General features: G+C 33.8%; 1 protein-coding gene across 1 annotated transcript; it reads left to right on the top strand.

Moving 5' to 3' along the window:
* Nucleotides 1-6199: 6199 nt before the first annotated feature.
* LOC123278136 (olfactory receptor 4C11-like) lies at nt 6200-7132 on the top strand. Its single transcript, XM_070487197.1, has one exon. The coding sequence runs from the start codon at nt 6200-6202 to the stop codon at nt 7130-7132; it is 933 nt and encodes a 310-aa protein (XP_070343298.1).
* The last annotated feature ends 13539 nt before the right edge of the window (nt 7133-20671 follow it).

The following is a 20671-nucleotide window of genomic DNA, read 5'->3' on the forward strand; positions in this document are numbered from 1 at the left end:
CAACTCTTCCTGTCTGACAGCCTGAATACTGGCACATTAACTCTTCCTGATTCAAAGGCAGCTTCCGCCCTATGGACCTGAATTGGGACATTGTCTCTTACTAGTTTACAGTAGTTTCTGGCCTTTGGACTCAAGCTAGGATATTGGCTCTGCAGATTTTGCACTTACCAGCCTCCAAGATTACAAGAGCCAATTCCTTACAACAAATCTCTTCAAATATCTCTCTCTTTCTTTCTCTCTCTCTCTGTATATATACATATATAGTTATGTCCTTAATGTCAGGGATACATTCTGAGAAATGCATCATTAGGTGATTTTGTCATTGTGCAAACATTATAGAGAGTAGTTACACAAACCTAGATGGTAGAAACTGCTACAGACTTAGGCTATATGGTAGCAATCTTATGGGACCACCATTGTGTATGTGGTTTGTCATAAACTAAAATATCATTATGCAGTGCATGGGTGTATATACACTATTTGTTCTAAAAGATATTTCATTTTCATGAATTGGAGAACTTATTGTTAAGGTGTCAGTAATACTTAAAACAATACAGATTCAATACAATCCCTATCAAAACTCCAATGATAGTTTTGCAGATATAGACAATTTATTTGAAAATATCATATGGAATTTCAAGGGACCTCATAGCCAAGAAAATCTTGAAAAGAAAAACAAAGTTGAAGGTCTCACATTTCCTGATTTCAAAACTTGCTGTAAAGCTGCAGTAATCAAAATGGTGTGATACTGGCATAAAGACAGGCATATGGACCAATGGAATAGAATAGAGTGCAAAAAAAAATCACATGAATGGTCAAATGACTTCTACAAGGGTGCAAAGATCATTTAATGAGGAAAGGACAGTTTTTTAAACAAAGGGTATTCGAAGAACTAGATATCTGCATGTGAAAGAATGAAGGTGGACCCTTAACTTACACCATATATACAATAAACTCAACATGGATCAAAGACCTAAACATAAAAGCTAAAACAATAAAATGTTTAGAAGAAGTAGAGAGGATAGATCAGGCAATTTTATTAGGCATTACTTTTTGGAATATGATCTCAAAAACATGGGCAACAGAAGAAAAAGTAGATAAATTGAAGTACATTGAAATTGAAAACTTACTTGTGCCAAGGGATACAATCAACAGAGAGAAAAGGCAACCCTTTGGTTAGGAAGAAATTCTCACAAATATATATCTGATAAATGGTTAATATCTAGAATATACAAGAAATTCCTACAACTCAATAACAAATAATAACCCAAATAATAAGTGGACAAAAGACTTGAATAGAAACCTCTCCAAATAAGATATAAAAATGGCCAATAAGCAATTAAAGCATGTGCAACATCACTAATCACACCTGTGAACTCTTCTTGGGAATGCAAAATGGTGCTGCTGCTGTGAAAGACAATATGGCATTGCTCAAAAAGTTAAAAATAAAATTACCATATGGTTTTGCATTTCCATTTCTGGGAATATGCCCAAAATAACTGAGTGAAGGTACTCAAAAAGATATTTGTACACTCCTGTCCATAGCAGGGTTATTTACAACAGCCAAAATGTTTAAGCAACATAAGTATTCATCAATACTTGAATAGGTAGAATATGTAGATATATAATGGAATATTATTTAGCATTAAAAAGGAAAGAGTTTGTAATACATGCTACAACATGAACAAACTTTGAGGATGAGTTAAATGAAATAAGCCATTCATTTTTAGTAAAATTTATATTTTATAGTAGGTTTGCATTTACAGGGAAGCAGTGAAAATAATACCGAGAGTTCCTATATAAGCCACACTCAGATTTCTCTATTATTTTTACATTAGTGTGATACATTTATCACAACTAGTTAATTGCCACTATTACATTATGTTTAAATAAAATGCATGCTCTAACCAGACTCATTGTTTAGTTTACAAAAGCCTTTATCTTCCCCAGAATCTGATTCAGGATACCACCTTACATTCAGTTGTCAAGTTTTCTTCAGCTACTCCAGACAGTGACAGTTTCTCTGACTTTTCTTGTTTTGGATGAACTTGACAGTTGAAGAGTACTTGTCATGTATTTGGTATGAAAGCCCTCAATTGGGTATTATCTGATATTTTACTTACGATTAGAGTGGAGTTATGGATTATTGGGAGAAAGACCACAAGAGAAAGTTTCATTTTCATCACATCATATCAATAGGTACATGCTCTCAATGTCACTTACCGCTGTTAAACTTGTTAATATGATCACCTGGCTGAGGTAGTGTTTGTCACATTTCTTCTCTGTAAATTTACTTTTCCTTCCTCCTATACTGTGATCTTTGGAAGGAAGTCACTATGAACGGCCCACACTTAAGAGGTGAAGAGCTTGAGGTCAGAGTATCTATATAAATCACTTGGGATTCTTTTCTATATTCTCCTCCTATATTCATTTATTTATTTAATTATTTAGATCATTGTAACTCATGGATATTTATTTTGTACTTTGAGTTATATTTCAATTATGTGTTATCTATTTTACTGCTAATTTTTTTTTCTAGCTTTGGCCATTGGGACTCTTTCAGTTGGCTCCTGTGTCCCTTTGTCATATCCTCATCACTGTGTGTGTGTATTTTAGCACTTCCTTAAGTTCTAGGACTACAGTATTTTCCAGTTCATCTTTACATTCCATGCCCCAGTCCTACAATCAGCCATTTCTTCAAGAATTCCTGATTCATTTTATTGGAGAATGGTATTAGAAACCAAGACCTGGGCACTAGGCGACCATGATTTTTTATTCTAATTAAAGATGTCATTTAGGATCCATATGAACATCTTTAATCGCAAGAATAGGCCGCCTTTTTTCATAATGTAGTGAGACAAATTGAAGATTAAGCACTTTATCACATCTGGCTCATGTTTTGTAATTGTAAGAGAAGGGACACTTCAGGGAATAACGTTGCCCAGACTCTTATATTGTGCATCGTTCATGTTAAATATTCCTACAAGGAAGACAGAAGAGAAGCATTTCCCAGTCAAAATCCTATGTGAGAATAGATTTCAGAAATAGTGGAGTGAATCTGGGACCATCCTAGCCTCTGGCATGCAGATGAGAACTAAAGCCTCTTTGTGAGAGCAAAGAGATCCTGGTTCCAGATAATCAGACAGAATATTAGAATCACTTTTTTTATTCTCATTTGAGTAAAGAGTGTCCAAATTGCCTTGGGAAGAGAAGAAGGCAACTGAATGTCCTAACCTATGCATAAACTATTACCAAAGCCAGTAAGATTTGCATTGGAGATTAACTTAGTTTTATTTAATACTTGGTGAAAGTGAACCTTACCAATGCTACTGTGAGGATCTAATACATACAATGCATTTGTGGAAGGATAGAAAGTTTAGGACATTTTTAGGAGTGTTTTACATTCTAAAGTGAGATGATGGAAATAAAAAATGTGCACAGCAGCTCCTGATGGAAATGGCACTATTAGGTACGGTATATTGGAATGAATGTGTGAGAGACAAGCAAATAGAAATAATATCTGCTTGGGTGTTCCAGGAAATAGTCCATAGATATGATGACATGGTGGTGGATATAGTAGGATACAGGCTTCCCTTTTCCTCAATGCCATCTGAGTATAGAATAGTGCAGAACACTATTAGATTGTAGGATTTTTAATTCTTTCATTCATACAACAAATATTTATTAAGCACCTACTTTTTTTTAGACTTTGAAATTCAGTAGGTGATGGATAAAAATTCTCACCCCTATGTTGCTTCATTCTAAAGTGTGTCATTTGTATATATGTAATGCTAATATGTGTATATTTATATATCTACATATACACACAGGTAAATAGATATAGATAAGGAGGGATATTTATATAATATTCTTAATTGATATAAACTGCCAACAGTTTTTCCATTTGTTTATTGAAGAGCTTTGATAAGAGTATGTTTGGAAAACATCCAAGAAAGCCAGGGGACCTGTAATTAACGGCAGCGTGGTGGTATATGATGTGATTAAAAAGCACTGAGTTCTAGAACTACCTCAATAGTTAGCTCACCATCCTACTCACACTCTTGGGTCTTATTGTTGCCTCAAATTATTGCTGCTCTTTCTACCTCCATCAGAAGAGAGTTGTATGGCTCAGTGATATGCCAATGTGAGTAGTAAACAGCCTCCTAAGGTAAGATAATGTTTTAAAAAGGTTTATTTTTAATGAAACACATGATAGTGCTATATTTTCAAATGTTGCCAAACAGTATGTCTTAAAAATTACATATTGCTCACATCTGTGATGCCAAGAATACAGTTTCCTCACAGAGAGAGTCCAAATGCACGCTTTTGTTGACATTCTTCAAATTACCGTTCATTTACAGAAATGTATGTGTGTAATATGTATCTCTTGCTTTTAATTAAAACAACATCTTAGGATACAGTTCTGTCCTCTTATTTTTCACTTTAAAATATATGTTAGAGACCATATGCACTATTTAACCAGTGATTTTATCAATGAGTAGTATCAATAAAAGTACCATTCTTGATTCATTCAGCCCCCTTCAGATGGATTTTAATTTTTTTCCATCTTTGCAAGTAAGAGTATCTGTAGGAAATAGAATCACTGGATTGAGGTCTATGTGCAGTTGTAATATTATAGATGTTGAAAACCATCCCTCAAGAGATTCCACCCACTTACACGCCAACCGAAAATGGGTGGGATTGATGATTGCCCACAATTTGTCAGCACTATATGTCAATAAACTTGTATCATAAAGATTAGTTTATTAAAATGATACGTGAAAATTTTATTTAATTGGAAACTGAATTTGAATGTATTTAACTATGAATGAAATTGAGCATCTTTCCATATGCTTATTACATTTAATAAGTAGAAGAGACCCTTTTGAAGTTGACTCTTTGGTCCATCATTCATTTCACTGTGTTTTTAAGATCGTTGAGTGAAATCTATTTATGGTTGAAAATTATGCTTTGTCTAGCATGTGAGTTGTAAACATACTTTGCCAGTTTTGCAATTATAATTTGCTGTTGACTGTGCTATTAACTGGAAACCATAAAAGCACATAAAGCAGTTTGTCCGCTGTTTGGCATATAGTCAGACATGGGTAAATATGAGTTTGTTTTTATTTCTATCTTCTCTTACTTGAAGTGAGAGTACATGGCATTAAAGATATATATCCCAAGAATTCTACTGAAAACTTTCAGGTATGGCTTAGAGCTGCCTGAGATCATTTTCTGAATCCATTACACTTAACATTAAATCTGAAATTGGAAAGAATGTTCTGGTTTATGGCTAGTATTCTCCCTCTATTTTATCTTCACTTTAGTCTCAATGAGTCCTTCTGTCTTAAGAAAATATATTGAAAGACTTAGAAAAATAGTAAATATGGGGATAAATTTAATTTTGGACAACATATTATAATTAAAAGTACAAAGTTCAATAAGATAAGCTGAATTTAGAACAGTAAACAATTAGAAAGGTTGAGAAGTAAAATAAAAGAAAAGAAACCTAGTCAAGGCAACAGTTTAAAATAAGTCTCATGATGGACTGGGCCAACTGGCTGTGTCCATTGCTAAAATTTCATTTTTATTGTTTCTATTGCTCCACCTCCCTCCTTCTACCACATGTCTGTGTGTGTATGTGTGTGTGTGTGTGTGTGTGTGTGTGTGTGTAGGTTTTGTTAAGAAAGACACTGAAATGTTTAGACAATCGTTTTCTCATTCAATGTTTACTAGAAGAGTATTTTATAGCTGGACTCTTGGTTCAAGAAATGTGACAGCATGTTGAGTAAATCATGTAAAAGTTTCCTCTACTTCCGCAACACACTACCTTATATTGATGTGTCCTCGATGAATGCTGAAGAAAATATTCGGCTGAAAAAGTTATTCACTCATGCCAAATAACCTAAACTAATGTTTATTTTGTCAGAGGAGTCATTTACTTATTTATTATTTTTCTATTCTTATGTCATTATTTTCATATGCAATCAGTTAAATAAATATACTAAATATCATTAATTACATTTTATTCAGATAAAACCAGAAGTACTCTGCAGGTAAGTGATTACTTATCGGAAAGTGGCAGTTCCATGATTAAGTGTATTCAACCTCCAAATGCAGTATTCATTTTAAAATTCTTTTCTCTTTTCTTCTTTGCAGATTATGTCTAACCAGTGCTTTCCCCAAATTGACTCAAACAATGAAGCAAAATAACAGTGTAACTGAGTTCATACTGTTAGGATTGACACAGGATCATAAAAAGCAGAAAATGGTGTTTGCAATCTTCTTCATTTTCTATTTGGGAACTGTGCTGGGGAATTTGCTTATTATTGTAACCAACAAGTTCAGCCAGACACTTGGAAGCCCCATGTACTTCTTCCTATTTTATTTGTCCTTAGTTGATACCTGCTTTTCAACGTCCACAGCCCCTAGACTAATTGTAGATGCTCTCTCTGCAAAGAAAATCATTTCTTACAATGAGTGCATGACTCAAATCTTTGCACTGCATTTATTTGGCGCCATGGAGATCTTTGTCCTTGTCCTCATGGCCGTTGATCGCTATGCGGCAATCTGTAAGCCCTTGCACTATCCAATCATCATGAACCGGCAGGTCTGCATCATCCTGATTGTTCTTGCATGGATAGGGTCTTTTATACATTCTATAGCTCAGATTATCCTGGCCTTGAGATTGCTTTTCTGTGGATCCAATTTGATTGATCGTTATTGCTGTGATATGCAGCCTTTGTTGAAACTAGCCTGCATAGATATTTATGTGATCAACCTATTAGTGGTGTCTAATAGTGGGGCCCTTTGCACAAGCAGTTTTGTCATTTTGATGATCTCATATATTGTCATCTTGCATTCGCTGAGAAACCACAGTGCAGAAGGGAGGAAAAAAGCTCTCTCCACTTGCACTACCCACATCATTGTAGTTGTCTTATTCTTTGGTCCATGTATATTCATATATACACGCCCCCCAAGCACTTTCTCAATGGACAAGATGGTGGCAGTATTTTATACTATTGGAACACCCTTAGTCAACCCACTCATCTACACATTGAGGAATGCAGAAGTGAAAAATGTGATGAGAAAGTTATGGCATGTCAAAATTACCTCAGACAGCAAAAAGTGAATTGAGGGTTTGGCCTGATGTCAATCATGGTTTGACTGAATCTGTAAATATATCAAATATGACTATGTATATCCTTACTATCTCATGCAATTTAGTATGATGCACTTTATTTCCTTGCTTTTTTCTGTGCTTCTGCCCTCAGACTAGTAGCTCTCCTCACATCTTCAGCCTGACTCTTTCTTTACCTGAAGGGTCAATTCTAGCATTGCACATGGTTAAATACACCTCACAACACAGTCTACCCTCTTATTTGATAAAAAGAAAGAAAGACATACAATCACAACTGCTCAAACATGTGACCATCCATAGATAAAATGTAGCTAGTTTTCAATGATTCATCATTACCTCTATAGCACATTTCAAATTAGGTATTCTGCTTTTTCTTGAACACTTTCACAACAAAGGAACTAAATTTGCATATCAAGAAGTTCATTTCATTATATCATTATTTTTTCCTTAAAAATTTTCTAATTATTGAATCAAAGGCTTTTTTAAAATAAATTGATATTCTAAAATAATTTTTCTTACTTTTTCTTTGGCTATTAAGATAACTGAGAAATTATGTATGTGATTATTTAAATATAGTGTTACAAAGACCTTGACATAGTCAACTGTTTGTCTGATTGGGGTATAAGAGCTATAGTAATAGAATCCTATGATTCTAAGAAGAAGGAAAGTAAAATGGTGTATATTATCAGGATCTAATGAAAATTAAAAATACACCAGACATACAACTTATTTTCTGAGATTGAAATACAGAAAATGGAACCGGGTTTTAAGAAACAAATGTGTGATATTATTTTATATAAAATTGGATTATGTCAATAAAATAAAAGAAAGTGCTATAGGCTTTCAGAAAATATTCAGTATACTTGTCTCTAGTTAGTGGAGTTAGAGAGAACCCACTATGCAGCCGGAAGCAGCTTTCTTTGTTTGTACTTTCTTAATAAAGGGATGGTACAGATTCATAAGTTAGAATTGCCAATAGAATTTTGTTGCCCAGAGTGGGCAGAGCAGATTAACACCTGCTGCTTGGATGTGCATGCTGGGGATTATATCATGAAGTTTTAATATTCATCCATTTCAGTGTATTAAAGTGTACCGCATTCTTAGTACCTGTTACAACATTCTACTTCATTTTTAATACTGTTTCTCATTATTTAATTTGAAAACCTTACTGATACTAATATTATCCTCCTGTCAAAGATTATTTTAAAATAAATTCATTAAAATAACACGTTTTCAGTGTTCTCACTTGCTTTCTGAGATATTATGAAGCTCAGCGTTGCACTGGTTTCCCATAGTTGGCATGTCATGCATGAGGAGGGTCATATAATTAACACAGAGTGGAAATGTCATGATCCATCATAAACTTACCTAGTCTACTTCTCTATAACACCAGCACACATCAACACACTCACATACACACTATACAGGTTTTCATGGTGATTTGCATTTCAGATGAATAATTGAAGGTAGGAGGTATAGAAGAAAAGAAAGAAGCTATAACGTAAATTTAAAAATCAAGGCTATAAAATAGGTGTAGAAGAAGCTACACGACGGAAGAAAAGTTGGAAGGGTTGGTGCTGTTCAAAAGTACTTTTAGCTAAATTAAAAGTGGGAAATTTAAGCACAAGTTTTAAAATTTCTGGGATATTATATTCATCCAATGGATACTTATGAAGTGACCACCAGCCCTCAAAACTGATTTGTCTAAAGAAAAATAATGAATTCTAGTTGTAATTTTAGGAACAAGTAGTATCTGATATATTCCCCAAGGCTTTTTTTATTACAATACCTGCGTTTCACAAAAATAGTACCAGGTTATGTATTCCTATTGAAAGTATACAGTTGAAAAATCTAAAGGTCAGAGAAATAAACAAATTCCTTGAGGTTGTTTTGCTAAGTACCAGAAGCCAGGTTTTAAACCAGTTCTATGTGTTTTCCAAGTCAATAACAAATGCCCCTATCCTATATTATGCCTTATTTCAAACATCTTAGTAAATGGCATAAAATACAGGAAACATTAAGAAGTTGATGCAGTGATCATAAACTTCACTTATTTTAGCTTCCAGGAAGGTGGTAGACTATAAAGATTAGGAGTATGACCTCTGGAGTCAAACCACATAAATCTAAATGCTGGCTTTACCACTTTTTTAACAGCTTTATTGAGATATTTTTTGCCGTACAAAAATTAAATATATTTAATGTGTACAACTTAAGGTTTTGACATATGTATAATGTGAAAAGATCACCACAATTAAACTAATTAACGCACCAATTGTCTCTACATAGTTTCCATTGTGTGTGTGTGATGAGATTTAATTTAAGATCTATCCTCTTTGCAATTTCATGTATACAATATGACATTGTTAATTGTAGTCACCATGGTCTATATTAGACCTATAGAAAGTATTCATTCTATGTAAGCGGAACCTTGTACCCTTTGACCAACATCTTTCCATTTCCCACAAACCCTGGCCTCTGGGAACCACCATTCAATTCTCTGCTAATAACTGAGGTCACAAGGCAAGGAGTGTAGGGGGAGCTGGCTTCTGCTTGTATTGAGGTCAAGGTTGGGGGTCTAGGGTCTCCAGGACTCACTCATCACTGGCAAATTTAAAACATAAGAGTTGGAATTTAAAGTATGGGAAGAGAGAAAAAATAACAAGTGGTCCAAATGGCTAGTTATCTAAATCAACCAGGATTTCTAAAAACAAAGGTGCCTCACAGTGGGGGTGGGGCCCCACATCCTCACTCTTTAGCTAGTCATGTGGCTGGGAATGTGTTTATTTGAGATAGCCTGCCTCGAAGTGGATGCCTGTTTGAAATGGATGCACTGGCAATTAAAGCTTAAGTCAGGCACTTGCATTACAAAAAGAAAAGTCAACTGTCAAGGCTTACATTACTATACATACATATATGTACATATGCGTACATATAGTATACATAGTATATACGTACACATATATATCCTATATAGGATATATATATGTATATAGTATACACACACATACTCATTACTATATTTTCTTTATCTGTTCATCGTTTGACAGAGATTTAGGTTGTTTCCATATCTTGGCTATTTTGACTAATGCTGCAATGATGATGGAAGTGCAGAAATCTCTTTGAGATCCTGTTTTAATTTCCTTTGGATATATACCCAGAAGTGAAATTACTGAATCATATTGTAGTTGGATATTTAATTTGTTGAGGAGCCTCATACTATTTTACACAGTGGCTGTACCAATTTACATCCCCATCAACAGTGCACAAGTGTTCCCTTTACTCCACATTTTAGCCAACACTTCTTATCTCTTGTCTTTTTGATGATAGTTTCTAACAAGTGTGAGATGATATCTCATTATGGTTTCGATTTGCATTTCTCTGGTGATTAGTAATATTGAACACCTTTTCATGTACATATTGAGCACGTGTATGTCTTTGGAAACGTGTATTCTGTCTTCTGTCTATTTTTTAATCAGATTATTTGGGGTTTTTTTGATATTGAGTCTTATGAGTTCTTAATATGTTTTGGATATTAACCCCTCATCAGATAGATGGTTTGTAAATATTTACTCCATTACATAGGTTTATTTTTCATTTTGTTGATTGTTTCTTTTGCTGTGCAAATGTTTTTTTGGTTTGATATAGTCCCACTTGTTGATTTTTGCTTTTGCTGCTTGTCTTTTTGGTGACATATCCAAAAACCTTTTGCTGAGATTAATGTCAAGGAGTTTTTCCCTATGTTGTCTTCTAGAGGTTTTATGGTTTCGTGTCTTACATTTAAGCTTTTAATGCATTTTGAAATAATTTTTGTGAGTGGTATAAGATATGGGCCCAATTTCATTCTTCTGAATGTGGCTTTCCTGTTTCCCTACATCATTTATTAAAGAGACAGTCCAGTCTCTATTGAGTATTCTCACCTCCTTTGTCAAATATTAGTTGACCATACATTTCAAGGGTTTATTTCTGGGCTCTTGATTCTGGTCCACTGATGTGTGTCTGTTTTAATGCCAGTCCCATACAGTTTAGATTATAGTGTATAGTATAGTATAGTATAGCTCCTTGTGTATGTAATTTTTGTGTGTTTTTTATCATGAAAGAATGTTGTATTTTGTCAAATGCCTTTTTTTGCATCTATTGAGATGGTGACAGAATTTTTATCTTTCATCCTATTAATATAGTATATCACATTTGTTGATTTCTGTGTGTTGAGCCATCCTTGCATTCCAGTGATAACTCCCATTAGACCATATTGTATAATCCTTACTGTGCTGTTAAAAGCAATTTGGAATATTTCTTGAAAATTTTTGCATCTATATTCATCAGGTATATTCTCTTGTAGTTTTCCTTTCCTGTAATTTCATTATCTTCCTTAAGTGCCATGGTAATGTCAGCATCATAAAATGATTTTACGACTGTTCTTCCTTTTCAATATTTTGGAGATGATACTTCATTGTGGTTTTGACTTGTGTTTCCCTGATGAATTGAGATGTTGAACACCATGTCATGTACCTGTTAGCTATTTGAATTTCTTCCTTTGAGAGGTGTTTATTTATATCCTTGGCTCATATGTGATTGGGAAATTTGCATTTTGGGACTTGAAGTCTATATATATTTTATATATCTTCAATATTAACTTCATTTTCAATACGCAGTTTCCAAATATTTTTCCCATTCTGTACATCACCTTTTTATTATGTTGATTTGTGTGGGTGCAGAAGCTTTAAGTTTGATGAAATCACGCTTGTATACTTTTACTTTGGTTGCTTTTCTTTTTGGTGTCGCATACAAAACAATTATTGTCAAGGCCAATGTCAAGAAAGTTTTTCCCTGTGTTTTCTAGGAAGTTTATAGTTTCAGATCTTATTTAAGTATTTAATCCATTTTGAGGTGATTTTTGTTCTGAGATAGAAGTTCAATTTCAGTGTTTTGCATATAGATATACAGTTTTCCCAACACTCTTTGTTGAAGAGACTATCCTTTTCACATTTTGTGTTTTTGTCTCCCTTGTTCAAGATCAATTGGTCATACACGTGTGGGTTTATTTCTGGGTTCTCTATTCTGTTCCATTGGTCTATATGCCTGTTTTTGTTGCATCAGTACTTTACTGTTTTGATTACTATAGCTTTGTAACATAATTGAGATCAGGAATTGTGAAGCCTCAGCTTTTTTCTTCTTGCTCAAGATGCTTGACTCTTAGGGATTTTTTGTGGAAGAAATTTTAGAATTGCTTTTCCATCTATTTTTGAAAAAAAAACCATTGGGATTTAACAGAGATTGTATTGAATCTGTTGATCACTTTGTGATATTAAGACATTTTAACAATATTCTTTCATGCCATGAATATGCAATGTCTTTGCACTTTTATTTGTGTCTTTTTCTAAATTTTTCATCAATATTTTAAAGTTTTCAGTGTACAAGATTTCAGTTTCTCTGGGTAGGTTAATTCCAAAGTATTTATTCTTTTTATTGCTAATGTGGATTGTGTTCTTAATTTCCATTTCTGATACTTCATTGTGTATTATAATGCCAATGATTTTTATATATTGATTCTGTATCTTCATCTTAACTGAATTTATTAGATCCAACAATTCTTTTGTAATGTCTTTGAGTTTTCTGTGTATGTGATCAAGCTGTCTGGAAACAGAGGTAGTTTTACCTCTTCTCTTCAACTAGGTTGCCTTTTATTTTCTTTACTTGCCTAATTTCCCTAGCTAGAACTGTCAGTACTTTGTTGAATAGAAGTAGTGAGAGTAGACATCCTTGTCTTTTTCATGATCTCAGAAGAAAAGCTGTCAGTTTTTCATCATTGAATGCAATGTCATCTGTGGATTTTTTATATGAAACATTATTTTGTTCAGTTCTATTCCTCCCATACCTATTTTGTTGAGAGTCTTCGTCATGAAAAATTGTTGAATTTTGTCAAAGGCTTTTTCTACATCTAGTGAGATAATCATGTGATTTTTGTCTTGCATTCTGTTAATTTGGTATATGACATTTACTGATTTTCATATGTTGAACCATCCTTGCATCCCATATATAAATCTTAAATGGTTGTGATGAATGATTCTTTTAATGTGCTGTTGAATTCAGTTTGCTAGTATTTTATTGAGGACTTTTACAGTAATATTAATTGGGGGAAATTAGCATAGAGTTGTCTTTTCTTGTGTCGTCTTTGGTTTTGGAATCAGGGCAGTGCTGGTCTCAAAAAAAAAAAGTGTTTGGGGCTGGCCTGTGGCGCAGCAGTTAAGTTCACGTGCTCTAGTTCAGTGGCCCAGGGTTCACCAGTATGGATCCCGGGCACGGACGTACCAACCACTTATCAAGGCATGCTGTGGCAGGTGTTCCACATATAAAGTAGAGGAAGGAGGGCACAGATGTTAACTCATGGCTAAGCTTCTTCTTCAAAAAAAAGAAAGGGTTTGGAAGTATTCCATCTTCTACCTTTTGGAAGAGTTTAAAAAGTGTTGGTATCAGTAGTTTGAATGTTTGGTCGAATTCACCCATGGAGCCGTCTGGTCCTGGACCTTTCTTTGTTAGAAGATTTTTGATTCAATCTTCTTGTTTGCTATGGGTCTGTTCAGGCTTTCTACTTCTTGTTGATTTAATCTTGGTAGGTTTTACATTTCTAGCAATTTATCCATTTCTTCTAGGTCATCCAATTTGTTGGCATGTAATTGTTTATAACAGTCTCTTCTGACTTTTTATATTTCAATGTCATCCATTGAACTGTCTCCTCCTCCATTTCTGATTTTATTTATTTGAATCTTCATTTATTCTTAGTCTAGGAAGGCTTCATTGATTTTGTTTAGCTTTTTAAAAAATCAAATGATATTTTCATTTATTTTTTCTGCTATTTTTCTTTCCTCTATTTCATTTCTTTCTGCTCCAGTCTTTACTACTTCCTTTCTTCTGCTATTTTTTGGGTTTAGTTAGTCAATGTGTATTCCACTACTGTTGGGTGAAAAGTTTTGTGTATGTCTGTTATGTCTATTTAGTCTATTGTGTTGTTTAGGTGATTGATTTTCTACCTTGATGTTCTATCCAGTATTGAAATGAGAGTAGTAAAGTGTCCTACTATAATTGTATTGCCCTATCTTTCTCCCTTAGTTATGTTAATATTTGCTTTGTATATTTAGGTGCTCTGATGTTGTGTCCACGTATATTTAAAATTGTTACATTTTCTTGATGAATTAATCCTTTTATCATTATATAATGTCATTCTTTGTCTTCTTTGACCATTTATTTTTTTAAATTTTTTTTCTTTTTTTTTTTTTTTTGAGGACGATTAGCCCTGAGCTAACATCTGCTGCCAATCCTTCTCTTTTTGCTGAGAAAGACTGGCCCTGAGCTAACATCTGTGCCCATCTTCCCCTACTTTATATGTGGAACACCTGCCACAGCACGGCTTGCCAAGCAGTCCTATGTCCATACCCGGGATCCGAACCGGCGAACCCAGGGCCGCCAAAGCAGAACATGCGAACTTAACTGCTGCGCCACCAGGCTGGCCCTCTTTGATCATTTTTGATTTAAAGACTATTTTTTCTGATATAAGTATAGCCACACTTGCTCCTTTCTATCTATTTGTATTGGATATGTTTTTCTGTGCCTTCACTTTCAGTTTATTCGTGTCCTGAAATCCAAAGTTGGTTTTCTTACAGACAGCATGTAGTAGAGTCTTGCTTTTTGTTCTTTAATCCATTCAGCTGCTTTATATCGTCTTATTGCAGATTTTAACCCAAATAAATTTAAGGTAATTATTGATAGGTAGCGACTTGCCATTTTGTTATATATTTTCTGTCTGTCTTATATTTCTTTTGTTACTCCATTTCTCTCTTGCAGTATTTTGTTGTTTGTTGCAGTGATATTCTTAGATTCTTTTCCATTTTTCTTTTTTGTATTATCCATAGGTGTTTTTATGTGTGGTTAATATGACTTACATAAAGTGCCTTATAGTTATAGTATTGTATTTTAGTGATAGCATTTTAATATCAATCACATCTACACTTTCACTTCTCCACTCACACTTTACAATAATTTTGTTATTAATGCTACAAGTTATATCTGTCCATTAAAAATTTTTTGTAATTATAATTATTCTTAAAACTTTTGTCTTTCAATGTTTACATTAAAATTAAGAGATTTACATGCCACCATTAAAGTAACAATGTATTCCATATTTGTCTTCATATATAACTATATAAAATGTTTTATAATTTCATTTGTGTTCATATTGTTGTTTTTTGTCCTTTCTTTTCAACTTGAAAATCCCCCTTAGCATTTGTTGTAGGCAGGTCTGGTGGTGACAAACTCCCTCAGCTTTTGTTTGTGGGGAAATGTATGTCATCTTTATTTTCAAAAGACACTTTTTTTCTGGGTATTGAATTCTCAGATGACATTTTCATTCAGCATTTTGAATATATTATCTCAAACCCTTCTGTCATAAAAGGTTTCTACTGAGAAATGCAGGGAGGGGCAACTTAGGGCTCCAGTTGGGAGCACAGTTTTTTCCAGGTGACCTTCTGTTTTTTTATCTGGCACTATTTTTCTTCTTTCTGGTCTTTACCACCTTCTCCACTATTCATTGTTTTTATTCTTCTTTTTTCCCTGGTACTGTTGGTCACTCTCAAGCACATAACATCTCAAGATCCTTGTTTCTATATGGTTAATGAACAAAAGGTAGGTTAACTTGCTTTTCTTATAGATTGAGTAGACAAACCAAAAGTTAAGTTATTACATATAAGATGGTTCTGACTAGTAAAGCAAGGAAAACTTTAAGGTAGAATACTCTCTAGAATGCTAATAATTTACATAATTATTTCTTAAAGTAGTCCCCCTGGAATGTGGACAAGAACATTTTTTCTGGTGTTGTCTGAGAAGGCTGCTGTGAAAAAAGGATAGTCAGACTTGACACTAATTCAGAGTCTTCTAACAGGGAAGCGACAGATTATTTCCATCTATGTAAACAGAGTGACATCATTACAAAATAATCCAAAATAATTTTCTAGCATATTTCCATATTTATTTTGATTATACTGTTTCCACACACTCAGAAAAGAACGGGGAGAAAAAGAACAATCCAAAGTTTTTCGAGATGTACTATTAACATAGGGAATAAATAGAATAAATATGTATTGGGGAAAAATGGTCTATTGAACTAATAAATCTTTTATGAGCACCAGGTATGTGAAAAACCACCACTGAAGTGTAGTATAGGGGAATTCTTTCCACACGTTAAGGTTTATCACAGTTTCTACAGATGGCAGAGTATAGAAACTTCACAAAAGATTTTGATGAAAAGTAGTTTAACAAGATAAATGCTCGCTAAGAGCTATGCATTCTAGAAAGATAGAAACAATTATGACCGGTTAGAAATTATAGAAAACGTTAATGGAAATAATGACCTTCACATAGTTTTTGGAGAATGAGGCTTTTCCACCTCTAAGAGAAATCTTTGAATAGAATTTCTATATCAGAGTATAAAATTATTACTCCTTGTAGGCTTCCAAAATGATGTCATGATGATATAATTTGCAGGTGATGCATTTCCGAGATTTAATTTAAAAGTAGAATAACTACTTCTCAAAGAAAGCTCAGAGGAAACATGACAATGAGGATGCTAAAATCTGAAAGATAACATGCCATATATGTGGGAGGGGTGTTTCTAAAAGTACGTTGGGTAGAAATCTTCCCTTTCCAATATTTGTCCCTGCCGTATCTTCTTCCACAAGTGATCTAATCTGCCTTGCTCCTCTATAAGGCTTCTTCTGTCTTCAGTAAGATTCGTAAAGAGGAAAAAGAATAAATATTAATTTCATGTCATTTGGGGCAACCAGCTATGGGAAACATTAGAAATGATTATTAAGTTTCATGACGACTTTTTAGTTCTCAGTTAGAGCTGTTTTCCAGGGCATCTCTTGAACAGATGAACAGGAATCACTGGATTCAGTTACACAGACTGAGAAATTCAAGAAGGGTAGATTATATCATTCTTTTATTTTGGCTTTTGAGGGGTAAAGAAACTCAGGACAACTTGTTGACATTTTCACAGAGAATGGTAAATTCTTCATAGAAATAAAGTAAGTGTAGGGATCCTTCCAAAGACAGAAGTCTAATGTAAGTTGGTTAGGGAGGGGTGGGTAGTTGAAGAGACAGTGCCTAAGGAAAGCAATACTGCTCACTATAGCATCTGTAATAAACCATAGAAACACAGAAGGAGCCACTTAACAATCTGTATTACACCCTTCTTTATTCTCCACCTTTTCATGTCTACTTTTCTTTCAGTTCTTCTTTGTTACCTACCCATTTTCAAACTAACACATTCTCTTATTATTGTTTTGATAAATTCAGTCACTTTAAAGTAAGCTGATTGTGTTTGAAGAGTTGAAGTGAATACAGAATATTAGAAGATGTGCCATGTCACTGATGCTGTTTTGTCTCTGGTCCACTGTAACCTGTTTCTATGTCAGACTCCATTGAGAATGGAAAGGTATTAACACTTCTCTGGGGGGAAAAGTCTAGCGTGTAGTCATGCACATACCAAACATAAAAACATGAATCAATATTAGGAGGATATGAAAAATGTCTCTATTTTTCTCCCAAAGGCTCAGAATTGTTTTTTAAAAAATGCCTTAAGATTCTCATTTTTATGGGTGTCAGAGTTTTAAGGTCTTACCTGCCATGTGTTACTGTTTGTACTAAAACATCTTCTACTCCAAATTGTACAACAATTCAAAAGTTATTTAAAATTTGATCTCAAGTCATTTTTTCTTTTTTCTGGCTTTATAAACTGGAGGCGTATTTGTCTCCCTATCATACACAACAGACAGAAGACTACAGTAAATTTCTGCTGTGAATGTGTTTTGTGATCAGCATAAGGCAACAACAATAAGAAAAATATAACATTTTAAGGGGTAATAGATAATATTCAATTTAAAAGCTCCTCCTGAGCACCTCAAAAGTACAAGGCATTGGGTTGGAACTGTGGAGAATAATTCCTGAGAATATATAGTTTTCCAAATTCCAGTACCAAAAAGGAAGCTAAAATAAGCACATTTATTCTTGTGTTATAAGCAATAATATCTAATATTATAAGGCGAGTTGTAAAGAAAGTCTTTAGAGAGCAGGAGAATTAATCTTCCTTCTCACAGGTCATCACTGAAACCATCTAGAGGATGTTTCTGAGCAGTTTGGTCTTAAGGTTCCCAGAAAGTTGAAACAGCTAAAAATGGAAAGTCATTACAGTCAGAAAGGAGAAGGTACAAGGGGTTTGGATTCACTACAACTGTTTATTTTTAATCCTTGGCTACTGTATTACTTTCATTACAGAGACTCACCTGATATATACTAATCTTTGTATACACCCATTACATTGTGAACATACCGTGCTTATATACAAACATCAATAAATACTCATTGATTTGAGAAGTATATTCTCCCTTTTCTATATCATGGGGTATTATAAATTACAAAATAGATTAAAAATTACTTTGTTTAACATAGCGAATCTTTGAAATGTACTTGAGGCCACAGAGAATATTTTTCAAAGAATTTAATAAACATATGACTAAAGTAGTCTGGGTTGTTTCGAAAATGAATGGATAGAAATGAGCTTTATGGATGCAGTTTGGTGTATAGACTTTTAACATCATCATGAAACTATTCATTAAATATTTGATGAAGACCCACACTTATTAGAGTTAACTAAACTATATATATTTATTAGTAGTAGTAACTTTTAGGTATATATATCCAAATATAGAAAATAAATGTTTGCCCTAGAAATGGACAGACTAATAGGATTGATAATATCCAAACCAAAAACTAAGGTCTCAAGAGAGTGGCCCAAATCATTGACTAAATAGAGTGAGAGACTTCCACATCCTCTTGCTTCCAATGCCTGCTGTATTTTCAAACGTCAATATTTTATGATACAGTACTCATTTAACAGAATAAAGGAAAGAATAAGCTCATTGTAATGATTCAGATACCAAGATTACTTCTCTTATACTTTCAGATCTTTGTCCAAGTCACAAAGTCCAAAGAAGCTTCTTTTTTTATCCTTGGCACTCCAAAGCGAATAGCTTCATCAGACGTTTTCCCAAGAGTTGTTTTTGATTTGGAGGATGATAAGATAAATTTAAATTCTATGGAGAAGAAAATTTACTAAAGGAGAGAAAAAATGTTTAAGGGTAATTTTTTGTCTATTCATTCTATTATAGTCTGAGCTTTGGTCAACTCATAACTTCCAAGACAATATATTGGAGGTATGGGTGAGATGGGGAGGAAGAAAATAGGATAAGTAAGTCTTCCAGAATACATTCAAATATATTTGATTTCAGTATATATTTTTGCTTGCATATAATGTCTCTTCAACAAGAACTTGGCAAGAAATATCTAGATAAAAGATTGTGTTCATGGAAATGAGGGTCATGATAAAATTTGTTTTTAAATTTGAAAAAAAAATCTTTATTGAAAGAAGTTACATTTCAAAGTTCAATGACTGACTTGGCTAAACCCACATCTCTCTCATATTTCTGCTTCTCTGCTGTTTCATGAATGTGGGGTTTGGGAGGTTACAATCATGATCCGGTCCTAAGCATCTGCCTGGTGATACTGGAGTATCACTTAATGTAATCAAGACACCTAATTTTCAATAAAAGTGACTCATTACGAGAATGTAAGCAATTTCTTGGCATCAAAAAGTAATGCATTGTGGACATTGGAGAATGGATATGTGATTTCGCTCAGTCTGGGGCTGCATCCCGAGTTTGAGAGCAGAGCAAGTGGGGGGGTCACGAAGGATAGCAGAGAGAGTATTTTGAATCCAAAAGAAAAAATATGCAAGGTGACAGATTACTGGGTCACCTAATTTGTGTTTCTGAATGTTTATCTGGCTATAACATGTAGTTAATGTAAATATATGATCCAGAATTCTTTATTCAAAATCATTTTGAACTAATTTTCCATCGTTTTTAGCGAAATGCACATTTCTTAAAGTAGGATTCTGGATAGTTTTCTAGATCATCAGAAAAGTTTAATCCACAATAGCTCTTAAAACCCATCCCAAGTTCTGAGGGAAAGTGATATTATTATCACTGCTATTAGCAGAAGTAAAAGAAACAAGTGAAACAGGACAATGATAGAATTATTGTCATGGAAACGCATATATTCTTGAACACGTTTTCTCAATTTGTCAAATAATTGAAAACATAAATGTTGAAAAGAGGAAATATGCATATACTCTACACATGGTTGGAATAGTGGCAACAAGAAAGAGGTAGAAACATGGAGAAGTACACAATAAAGTGAATGGTGAACTGTTTTGATTCAAATTGTGTGTCTATAATGGCAACCATCTGAATATAAAAAGAAAACCAGTTACCTAAGTAATTCTAATAGTCAGTGATTTGATAGTAAGTGAAGTGTGTCCTTATATTTACCTTATTTTTCACTTTAATTGTAGTTATTTAGGGTTTTAAAATTTAAAATCTGAGCAATCTTGCCAATGTTCTGTGAGAAATCAATCACCCG

This window comes from Equus asinus, chromosome 17 (genome assembly GCF_041296235.1).
Source record: "Equus asinus isolate D_3611 breed Donkey chromosome 17, EquAss-T2T_v2, whole genome shotgun sequence".
Taxonomy (NCBI): Eukaryota; Metazoa; Chordata; class Mammalia; order Perissodactyla; family Equidae; genus Equus; species Equus asinus.